The sequence below is a fragment of the Streptopelia decaocto genome, assembly GCF_964273445.1.
Source record: "Streptopelia decaocto genome assembly, chromosome: 20".
NCBI lineage: Eukaryota > Metazoa > Chordata > Aves > Columbiformes > Columbidae > Streptopelia > Streptopelia decaocto.
In genome coordinates this window covers 789,492-800,991 of record NC_138675.1, presented here as the reverse complement: position 1 = coordinate 800,991, position 11,500 = coordinate 789,492, and the positions used below count along the sequence as shown (strand labels likewise).

The 11,500-nt window shown below is 59.3% G+C and overlaps 1 protein-coding gene across 4 annotated transcripts in view; it reads left to right on the top strand.

Moving 5' to 3' along the window:
• Positions 1 to 796: 796 nt before the first annotated feature.
• The window catches only part of EPHB2 (EPH receptor B2), a 106,383-nt gene continuing 95,679 nt past the window's right edge, over positions 797 to 11,500 (top strand). For all 4 annotated transcript variants that reach the window (XM_082069709.1, XM_082069707.1, XM_082069708.1 and 1 more), the window contains exons 1-2: positions 797 to 857; positions 5,094 to 5,778. In XM_082069709.1, coding sequence (XP_081925835.1) covers positions 801 to 857; positions 5,094 to 5,778 — 742 coding nt within the window. In that variant the 5' untranslated portion in view covers positions 797 to 800. The remainder of the gene's footprint in view (positions 858 to 5,093; positions 5,779 to 11,500) is intronic.

Below are 11,500 nucleotides of genomic sequence, written 5' to 3'. Positions count from 1 at the left end.
AGGACAGTTACACCCGTGGAAGTGTCTGTCCAATGTGTTTCTGATGGGGCCGTCGGGCCCATTCCCGCGTTGCATGGGGAAAACCTACCGACATTAGTATGGCAGAACCATAACCCGAGCATCCCTTCTCATGGCATCAGTGTAGTTAGGCCAACCTATAGCTATTTGGGATGCAAAAAACTTCAGTGCTGGAAGCGTGATGAGCTGTAGACAGGACAAGGAGACTTTGCTCCCGTGTGGCTTAGGGAGACTTTGTCTGCTCCGCGCTGGTCAGCGGTAGCATCGCCTGACCTATTTCAACCTAAATTGCCTGGAAAACCTGCTTTAGTGTTGGTTTAATTTTTTAGTACTTTTAAGTCCCAAAAGTGCTGTTCCTTCCCGTGTGCTACTGCATCACCAAGGATTCTGCCTACCGTGCAAAACGCTGTTAAAAAATACCCTGCTGTTGCAAAAGAAACTGGGCGATGATGGAGGAAACCCTCTCAGGGTTTCTCAGCAGCAGAGCTGCTCTGCGCTGTGGTACCTGGTCCTGGATTTTGAGGAGGAAAGTCCATCTGGGCTGGTAGGTGGAAGAGCACACCCCTCTGCACTGCAGGAGGGGAGGAATGGGCAATGGATGGGGCAGCCGCTCTGGTGGAGAGGGATGACGGCCGAGATGTGCCCACGGCACGGCGCCGTGCGGGCTCGGTGGCTGCGGCCCGATTCTGGCTCCTCTCCACCCCCTTCCCCTTTGCCAGCCTCGGGGCGTTGACTCGGTGGCCATTGACTCCTTGTTTGTCCTTCCTCCCGCAGAGACGCTGATGGACTCCACAACGGCAACGGCAGAGCTGGGCTGGACGGTGCATCCTCCCTCGGGGGTGAGTTACCCGGTCACTTTACCCAGAGCCCAACCTGGGGTCTCCTGCCACACGTGAGTGCAGGTGGGACGGCTCAACAAGTCACCTGCTGAAGCAAAGTGCCTTGGCCACGTGAAACGGTCTAGTGGGAAAAGCACAAAAGAGAACGACAGTTGAGGTTTCCAGTAGTTTTCTAGGAGGTTATGCTTCAAAAAAAAAAAAACCTGAATGCTGGTTGGGTGTAACTCTCACCTCACGCATCAGGCCAACATGATGTTTGGAAAATCATACCTTCCATAAAGCTGGCCTGCAGCCAGTTAAAAACTGGGGAGAGGGAGTAATGAAATGCCAAGGCCACCGCCATTAGTCCCCAGTGTTTCACGTGTTATCCCATTGCCTGTCACTTGCAGCAGAAAAGGATGTGGAGGCTTTGGCCTGTGAGGCTGCACCCACAGCCCTGAAATGACTGTCCAGCATCCCTGGCATCTCATGGAGGGACATTTGCTGGCTCAGCAGTGACTGTCTCTCTTGTGCCAAGAGTTCCCTGAGCCACATCCCAAGACCACCTAGAACAAGCTCCTTTAAAGAAGAGCTGAAACAAGGCAGCGCACCTTTGCACCCCCCCACTCTCCCCTCCGCTGCCCCAGCCACCTCCGTGGCCCACGGGGTCTGCGTGGGCATCGAGGCGCTTCAGAGCATCCCGCCGGCTCGGACTGTGGCGCCCGACATCCCCAGCCTGCTCCCCCGGGCTTGGGTGGCCCAATCCAGCCCAGCCAAAGCCTGGAGATGCTCCCCATCGCCTTGTGCAGAGGTTGCAGCTCAGCTCCATCCTCCCCTCCATCCTCCCCTCCATCACCCTGGATGAAGATGTTTCTCCAGACCTCACCTTGGCGCTGACAGCAAGTCCCCTCCCTGAGCCGACTTGGCAGAAGAACATAAGTGGCCAAGAAAAGCCTCTGTTGAGGAGATTAAACCCGGTTCCCGAGCAGGCCCGCCGCGCTGGGGCACGGGCGCTGCCAGCACCGTCCCCATCACCATGATAAAGCCCCGCGCCCGCCCGCAGCCGCGGCCCCGCCAGCGCCGGCCCGGCCGCCGAGGGGGATGACGGGCGCACAATAGGTGGGAGCACAGGTCAAGTCTTTTTCTCTCCTGGCCCAGCCTTTCTTGTTTGCGGTGTTTCCATATGTAAAGCACGCCTTGCTCCCGGCTCCCCAGCCCCGCGGTAATGAGGCCTGGGCCTGCTGGAAGCCGTCTCCCCGTATTATTGTGCTGCCTTCTTCTTTTGAGCTCCCGGCATGTTAATTAGAGAGCGAGGAGAAAGGGAGAGGCTTCTAATTAAGCATCGAGGAAGCGCAGGGGCTGGTGCACGGGGGTGACTTTTTCTCTCAGCTGAGAAAAGGAGGCTCGGGAGCCCCCCGAGCACTGCGGGCATGCGGGAGGGTGCTGGGGGTCCTGGGCCTGACCCCGGGGTGCTCCCAGGGCCCCAACGGGATGGAGATGCTTGTCTGGAAACTCCAGTGCAGCCCCAACGTTGCTGGTGGGAATCGCCTCCTATCCCCACGTCTGGGCAGGTCCCCGGGGGGACACGGCACACGTCGTGCCCTGCGCTGTGCACGTCGTGGGTGCCGATGCCGCGGTGCCTTCACCGCTGCTCCCGCGTGGCCGTGCGCCCACGGGCAGGACAGGGCAGAGCATCCCACCCATGGGCGGCTTGGTGCTGGCAAGGCTGGGTGCAGCCAGCATCACCTGGAAAAAAACAAGCTGCTGGATGCTTCTCCTGTTTATTTATTGCTCTTTGGTGATTATTAATGAGCTGAAAGCCCAACCGGTTGCTTTTTCCCTTGCCATAGAGCTCCCACGCTGCTCGTAGGTCTGCCTGTGCCCTGCTGTTCATCCCCAGGTACCACCAGGTGCTGCTCCTGCCCGGCCAGGCTGAGCTCTTCAGCCTGGTCCCGAGCCCTCCCCGGGGCTGTGCAGGTGGGGGTGGGGGTGGGCAGGTCCCGGGCACCCCTGGGTCCTGGTGGGTGTCGCGCTGTTCCAGAGTGGGTGTCCAGAGCGGTCCAGGCAGGGGGGAGCCACATCAGGGCCAGGGCAGGGGAAGGAATTGCTTCCCTGTGCCTTGTCCTCGATTCTTTCATTCCCCTCCCAACTGGTGCCCTAAAAAACGGGGAGATCCTTCAGTTTTCCACTACCACAACACATTTATTTTTGGAAAATAAAACAAATGCTTCCCCTGCGTTTTGCAAGGCTGCTTTCCTCCTCCTCCTGCCATGGCAGCAGGTTTGCAACCACTGCCAGTCAGAAGCGGTTGGAGCTGTTTGGGAATCTTCCCTGACAGCCTTCTGTTGGGCTGTTAGCCTTGATATGCGAGGAGCAATCTGTCTTCCATCTCGTGAGCCTCCCTCCGCAGTCCTGGCTGCCCTTGTGAGGCCGTTTGCGGTCCGAGGGGCTGGGGGTGCAGGGCTCGGTCCTGGCGCTGGTGCTGGCTTTGGGCTGGATGTGCCCCTGGTGCTGCCGCCCTGCCCGGGGTCTCGCAGTCCCGCTTGCAGGGCAGGGTTGTGCTCAGAGGTTCAGGTCCATGGGAAACAGCTCGGCTTCCGCTTGAGCAGGTTTATGAACAAGTGCACGAGAGGCCGTTCCAGCTGGCCGGGGCCGTGGACACGCTGGCTGGACCCCGGTCTGTGCTGCCGGCATCACGAGGTGCCGCGGGTGGGGAGGGGACAGCGCAGGGGATGCTCTGCCCTCCAGAAAGGTCTGGGCTGGGGAGGACGCTCTGGTGAGCCAACTGAAAGGTTCTCCTCCCCAATAAGACCCTTTCCCATCTGTGCTCACGGCAGGAGAGTGGTGGCCGGTTACAGGCTGCAGCTCTGCCCTTGCCTGGTTCATCACCTGCCCTGAAGTCTCCCCGTCCCACAAAGGATGGAGACAATAAAAGCACTGAAGGATTTAGAAAAAGTCAGCCCGGGGAAAGGGCCGGGAGCAGGACAGGACCAGGAGGTGTCACAACAGCCCCGAGCTCTGCAGAGATTCCCCCCGTCAGATGTTGGTCAGCTGTGGGGAGCTGGGCTGAGCTTCCCATGGGGAAGTGTGTCACATTAAGCTGTCTCTCTGACAAGGATGTTACTGTTGTGCCAGAGCTCCCAGGACATCCCACAGGTCCAATTTGAGACAGCCAGGACCGGGACCTGTGCACACCTGCAGGAAGGACCGCAAAGCATATTGGCTCTTGAAGGGGCAGGGACAAGGGTCACCATAGAATCATTTTGATCATGAAGTCCAACCATAACCTAAATCTAGCACTGCCCAATGCCCTGAGAACCTCATGTCCATCTGTCCAACCCTCCAGGGATGGTGACTCCAGCACTGCCCTGGGCAGCCTGTTCCAATGCCCCACAGCCCTTTGGGGAAGAAATTGTTCCTAAATCCAACCTCAACCTCCCCTGGCGCAATTGAGGCCTTTTCCTCTGCTCCTGGCGCTTGTTCCTGGGGAGCAGAGCCCGACCCCCCTGGCTCCAAGCTCCTTTCAGGCAGTTCAGAGATCAGAAGGTCTCCCCTCAGCTCCCGTTCTCCAGCTGAACCCCCCAGGTCCCTCAGCCGCTCCATCACACTTGTGCTCCAGCCCCTCACCAGCTCCGTTCCCTTCTCTCCACTCGCTCCAGCACCTCAAGGTCTCTCTTGGCATGAGGGGCCCAAGGCTGAACCAGCGGGGCCCAGCCCAGCGTCTCCCTGCTGCTACTCCATTCCTCCAGCCAGGAGGGTTTATGGCTGTTTTAAGCACTCCTGAGAAAGCAGGTCCTGTCTGCCACATCTATAACCGTAGCAGCACCGGTGGGGAAAGGTCTGCTAACAGCATCCTGTTGCTTTGCCAAAGGCTCCGCAGCGCGGTGCAGCTCACGGGCGAGAGCCCCTGCTGAGGTCGTTGCTGCTGCAGGGGAGGGTCCTGGCCCCCCGTGCCCGGCCACCCCGCAGAGATGCTTTAGCAGAAATCGGGCAGGGAGCGCGGTGCTGCTGGCGCCGAGATGGCCCCAAGCTCTGCCGAGGGCTCGTGCCACCTCGTCCCCGTGGCACGGAGCCTGTCCGGTGCGCAGTGTGGAGGTGTGTGGGTGTGGGGTGTGCAGGAGGTGCTGGAGCTGTGTGAGGTGCTGGGCGCCCATGGGCCTGCTGCTGTGATGGGGTGGCCATGGTGTGGGGCACAGTGAGATGGGGGGGGAGCATGGGTTCGATGCAGCCCCTTGACTTTGTGTGTCCTGTCTGCAGTGGGAAGAGGTGAGCGGGTACGACGAGAACATGAACACGATTCGCACCTACCAGGTGTGCAACGTCTTTGAATCCAGCCAAAACAACTGGCTCCGGACCAAGTACATCCGGAGGCGAGGAGCGCATCGCATCCACGTGGAGATGAAGTTTTCTGTCCGGGACTGCAGCAGCATCCCGAATGTCCCAGGCTCCTGTAAGGAGACTTTTAACCTTTACTATTTTGAGTCAGACTTTGACTCGGCCACCAAGACTTTTCCTAACTGGATGGAGAATCCTTGGATGAAGGTGGACACAATCGCTGCTGACGAGAGCTTCTCGCAGGTGGACCTGGGTGGACGAGTGATGAAGATTAACACTGAGGTGCGCAGTTTTGGGCCTGTCTCCAAGAATGGTTTCTACCTGGCCTTCCAGGACTATGGAGGCTGCATGTCCTTAATTGCCGTCCGCGTCTTCTACCGCAAGTGTCCCCGCGTGATCCAGAATGGGGCTGTCTTCCAAGAAACCCTCTCGGGAGCAGAGAGCACCTCGCTGGTGGCAGCCCGGGGAACGTGCATCAGCAACGCGGAGGAGGTGGACGTGCCCATCAAGCTGTACTGCAACGGGGATGGCGAGTGGCTGGTGCCCATCGGCCGCTGCATGTGCCGGGCGGGCTACGAGTCAGTGGAGAACGGGACCGTCTGCAGAGGTAACCGCTCGCCGTCGGTCTCGCTCTGCGCGCTCGCCTTGCGGCCCATGGGCTGTGCCGGTGGTGCCGGTCGGGATGTGCAGCTGGGATTTCCATGGGATGCCTCCTTGGGCAGGGGTGGGAGAGCAGCACACGGAGCCGGGGAGAGCAGCGTGTGTGTGGACGCTGACTCCTTCCCCAGCTCCTCCATTCCTGCCCTGGGCACATCCATCCATTGCAGAGACTCTGTGTTACCTCTGCGTCCTCAGAGCCATGGGGTTCAGTGCTGCCAGCTTGTCCTGGTGCCCTCCATGCTCTGCAGGTCTTGGAGGGACACACGTGTCTTCAGTCACCTCCCAAAATACTAGGGCTGTTTTCACTTCAGTTTGTGCCCTGTGCCTTGTCATGAACTGAAATGCGTGTGGGGTGAGAGGAGCAGGGGTGCAGGCATCCCAAGGTGATGCTGTGGGAGGGAGCAAGTTGTCTGCAGCATTTTCCTGGTGAGGTGCAAGCAGCCCAGGGTGGGATGTGGTCACAGGCTGTTCCGGGCCGGACTCACCTTCCCAGCCCGGGCCAGGCCTGACCCTGGAGCTCTCTCAGCAGCCAGCGGTTTGCTGCCCTGTACATGTTCTAAGCGGACTCCAGGAGCTCCATGGAGCCAGTGTGGTCCTACGGACACAGCGCCTCTGTGCCACCCGCCCTTAAAGCGCCGTGCGCAGACCCCTCTCCGTGCTCCTCCTCAGTTGTGCCGAAGGTACAGGGGGAGGAAAGTCAACCTGGGCTTGGGGAGGGAGGGGAAGGAGCCGTGGGGTTACTGGGAGAAATGAGGTCCTGAGAGCTGCGTGTTGAACCTGTGGCTCCACCATGTACAGCGCAAACCACGGGCTCTTCTCCCCACTGTCCTGCCTGAACATCAAAATCCCATTGCAGGTTTGATACCATCGGCACACGCCGAGCAGAGCGGGGGCTTCGCTGAGATCAGTTCTAGATGTGCCAGTGGGCATTGCTGTGTCTCCTCTTCTGATGTGGGTGGGGGTGGCTGGGGGCACCAAACAAGGATGGGGAAGGTGCTGGTGGTGAGGAGCTGGACACACCAGAGAAGGGGATGAACAGTCTTTGGCCGCGCTGGGTCGGGACTGCAGGTTGGACGGTCCCCGCGGAGAGGGCACCATGTCTCCTGCTGCTGGCTGGGCTGCTCACATGTGAAGCTTCCTGATGTGCTGGGTGTGTTATTTAATACCTGTGCTCTGAGCTGCTCCTCAGTGACCCACTGAACGGCTCTGCCCACTGAGCTCGGTGTGACCAAGTGTCCCCCCGCCGCAGCAGGGCCAGGGCTGGGGACGGGGACAGCACGGCGGTGCTGCTGCGGCGCGGGGTGGAACGGCAGCCGGGCTGATCCCCGCGCCGAAGGGAAGACGGGTGTTTTACGACACCCAAGAGGAGCACTCGTAGCAACACCAGAAAGCCAAAATGATTCATGTCAGCTTTTCCATCTCAGCCTGTTGTTATTTTTTCCCGAGCAGACCCAGCCCTGTGCGGCGCTTTGCTCTGCAGCCGCGGTTTCTCGGGGGTCCCTGCTCCCACTGCCAGCCCAGCCCAGCCGAGGGATGGACGGGCCCTTCGCACGTCTCAGGGCTCCTGCAGCCCGACCAGCGGGGCCGGGAGGGGAGACGGAGCGGCAGGAGCGAGGGGCCGAGCTGGAGGGCGCGAGCAGGAGGGAGAGGCCGCGTCTCCTCTTTGTCTGCGTAACAGCAGGATTTGGGGAGGACCGGTACCTCGGCAGCTGTTTCTCCAGCCGGTGTTGATGTGTGCCCGGCCCTGCGCTCCCCACTGTCGTTAATCATGTGGTGTCTGTCAGCCGCCGTCTCTGTGGGGCTGCTGGCTCCATGGCTGCCTGCCTTCCTTTCCCCAGCCCCTTCCCTTCCCTTTCCCCTTCCCCTTCCTCTTCCCCTTCCCACACTGGGCTGGCGATGGGGGCTTGATGGGACCCCAGGGCTGTGCCGGGTTGGGACACAAGCTGCGTTCTCCCCCAGCAGCCCCAGAAGAAGAGTGGGGACCAGGAGCAGAGCCGGCCATGGGTTGGCAGGACAGCCACAGCATCCCCATCCTCCCCCAGCTTCCCCAGTGAGCCCCACAGGGGACAGGCTGGTCACCCTGGCTCGGCTGGGCAGAGAAAAGAGTCCCCTCCGTAGCTCAGCTCAAGATGCCCTGCGGACACTGTCCTGCATCCCTGCTCCCTCCTGTCGCATCCTGTCCCCGGTCCGTGCAGAGGCAGTGTACAAGCCGTCAGGTTTGGGGGACTCACTTGTACATGTGGCCGGCAGGTTTTCTCATGTTTCGAGGGGTGGGAGGGAATCTGGGCCTCTTTCCAGAAGCAAAACAAAAGCAAATCCGAGCTGGCTTGCAGGGTAAAGCGCTCGCACACAGCTCGGTCGCCCAAACGGGATGTGGCGGGGACTGCAGGGGACATGGCCCCGCCAAGGGCTCCTGGTGCAGAGGGGCATCCCGAGCCATGCCGGTGCAGCCGCAAGGCGCTGGAAGGAGTTGCTTGCTTCTCCGTTGGGTTTTTCATCTGGCTAATACAGCGCAAGCCCGCTCACGGCAGCGCACACAGGGGATATTTATGGAGGAAGTTCATGCATCTAACAGCTTAAGCTCTTCTAAGCTTGCAGCCCCAGCACAAAAGGATTTGGGGGCAGTTAACAATTCTGTGTGGTTAAGAGATTTTCGTTTCGCTGGGCCTCGCTGGCCGGTCCCGCAGGGCCCTGCGCGGGGCCGGCTGCCGCTCCTCCCGTCCCGTGCTCCGCTCGCTTCCCGGCTCCTTTCCGCCGCGCTGCGAGACGCTCCCCGCACGTGTCTCCCCTCACCGCCCCCAGCCCCATCCTCCCCCTTCTCCGCTTCACCTTCTCCTGCTCCCCGCCTGCATCTTTTTCTCCATCTCCCTGTTCTTTGTCTGCCGCCTCCCCCGCTCCCCCGCCCGTCCCTCCCATGCAGCACATGAAGCGCGTTTCTCTCTGTGCCGCCCGTATTCATTGGCTCCCTGTGCAGCGGCGCAGGCAGAGCTATTGTGCTGCCTGCTCGCTCGGTTTGCACTGGCCGGTGGCTGAACGCTGCTGCAAGATCTCCGCCTCGGCAGGGATGGCAAACACTGGCTGCCGGTCCTCCCTGCATCCATCTACAGCTCCCAGAGAAGAGCAACAAGACTGGGGAAGGGACTGGAACACAAGCCCTATGGGGAGAGGCTGAGGGAGCTGGGCTTGTTTAGTCTGGAGAAGAGGAGGCTTAGAGCTGAGCTCAGCACTCTCTAGAACTACCTGAAGGGCAGTTCTAGCCAGGTGGGGATTGGGCTCTTCTCCCAGGCATCAGCAATAGGACAAGGGGCCATGGGCTTCAACTCTGCCAGGGGAAATTGAGGCTGGAGATGAGAAAGCAATTCTGTGCAGAGAGAGTGGTCAGGATTGGAATGGCTGCCCAGGGAGGTGCTGGACTCACCGGCCCTGGAGGTTTTTAAACTGAGATTGGCCATGGCACTTAGTGCCCTGATCTAATAAATGGACTAGAGTTGGACCAAGGGTTGGACTGGATGATCTCTGAGGGCTTTTCCAACCCGGTCGATTCTGTGTGATTCTGTGATTCTGTGTGACATCTCCCCATGGGTCTGGTCACTGCAGTCACAGCGGGCAGCCTCTTCTGCGCTGCACTCGAGCGTGGACAGTCCTGGCCTTGTCACGGTGACAAGGGATGGTTTTGCATTGCAGAAGCTTGTGGTGACACAATCTTGTTGTGAGGGACATGTGGCATCATCCCTTGGGGTGACAGGTGTTTCTGAGGAGGAGAGGAGCTGGTGATGTGCTGGGAAGAGGAAAACGGGGTCATCTAGGTGGTCTGTGGAAGGTACAGGCTGCCACCTGTCTTCTCCAGCTCGAGGTGGAGCTGGGCCACCCCTGTGGCAGCCTGAGGGGTCAACATTGTGTCCCACCAAGATGGGGGGCAGGGAGGGAGCCTGCATGGCCTTCCTCTGCTCCTTCCCTGAGCCAGGAGGGAGGATGTGGGGTCCTGACCCAGCTCCAGCTCCAGCACCTGGCCTGGTGCTGGTCCCATCCAGCCCACCGACACCACAACCTGGCTCCACCGCCAGCCCAGCTGGGTGCTCCCAGGGCAGCTCCAGCACTGACCCAGCCCAAGTCCAGCTCTAAAGGGAGAACTGTGACCTCTGGGGTTGTTGCTGTGCTGGGCTGTACCTGGGCTATAGGGACCTTAGGTACATGCAGTCTGGGACTGTACAGCGCTGGCTGGGGGGTCTGGGTATGGCCGTGGCCTTGCAGAAGTGGGTCCTACAGGTGGGCTCCATGATGGGCTATTCTGCGTGTGCTTACATGTTATTTTGAGGTCGAACACAGCAGATCTGCCACCGCCCCACCGTGTGCCGGGACGCGGGTGCGGGGGCCGCGATGTGCACGTACACGTGTGTCGAGGACCCGGAGCTGTTCGTGCGTCACCGAGGACGTGGTGGGCTCTGTCCCTGCCCTGCTGCGTTTGGGTTTCAAAGCTTATGCTGAGGGCCTGGAGGGGCGTGCGGCTTTCTGATGTGCTGGAGAAGGGCATGTCAGAGCCGTCTTACAGTCACGTCCCGTAAGTACGTGATGTTTTGAAGATAAGAGTCTATTTCTGGCTCCTTGCCTGTTTCGGGCCTGGGCCTCAACGGATAGTGCTGGACTCAGCCAGTAAATTGTAAGGCCCTAGAGGTAATGAAGTTCTTGCAGGAAGCATTCCCGATTGAGCGGGAGCAGATACAGCCAGCCGTGGTGTAAATGTTTCCGGAGATGGAGAGTTGCCCGTTCAACGCTTCCAGTGGTCGCTCCTGCCTTCTCACCCCTGGCTGTGACTTGGCACGTGGACCTTGGTGAGCTTTGTCCATCCCTTCTGTTTTCTCTGTGCCCATTTCAGAGTAATCCTCAGCCCCCCGCTCCTCTGGTGAGGTTTTTGGCCACCTTTTTGGCTCTTCCCGGCCCTTGGCACTGCTTTAGCCTTTCCGTTGCAGAGCAGAACCACCGGCCCACGTACAGTGACCAGCCGGGGGGACGCTGAGATTTCCCTCTTCCCACAGCCCCGCTTTGCTTTAACCATTTTGGCACTGGTGTCTCACTGGGTGCTTTTGCAGGACCCTTTTGCAGGACTGGGAGCAGACCCTGTGGCTCCTTGTCCCCAGAGGTGGGATTTGACACGTGTTTGTACTCAAATGCACATTCCTTGCTCGTGCCCAGCTCGCGAGGCATCCTGTGTATCAGGAACCCGACATCTCCAGTATTAACCACAGTACAACTGCCGTGTCATCAGCTGACTTTATTGGGAACGCTTTGGGCTTTCTCTTGGGTCATTGATAAAAATGTTAAATAGCCCAGAGGCATGAACCAAATTTGTTGGCTCTAGTAGAAACAGACCTGCTCTCTGCATATCCCCCGCTTAGATCTCAGACCAGAGCGGGATCAGCTCGCCAAGTTTTAATGCATTGAGTATGTCCCACGGTGTCTGTCGACCCTCTAATTCCTGAATCAAAATATCATGTGTTACCGAGGGAAACGCTCCGCAGAAGTTTGGGTGCCTTGCATTAGCGCGGTTACCTCTCCCAGCCAATCTTGTAATTGCATCAAAAACCATACGAGGCAAATTTGCCTTAAGCTGTTTTCCATAAATGTATGTAGGTTGGCACTACTATTACAACCTTCCTTTAATCCTTGGCTGA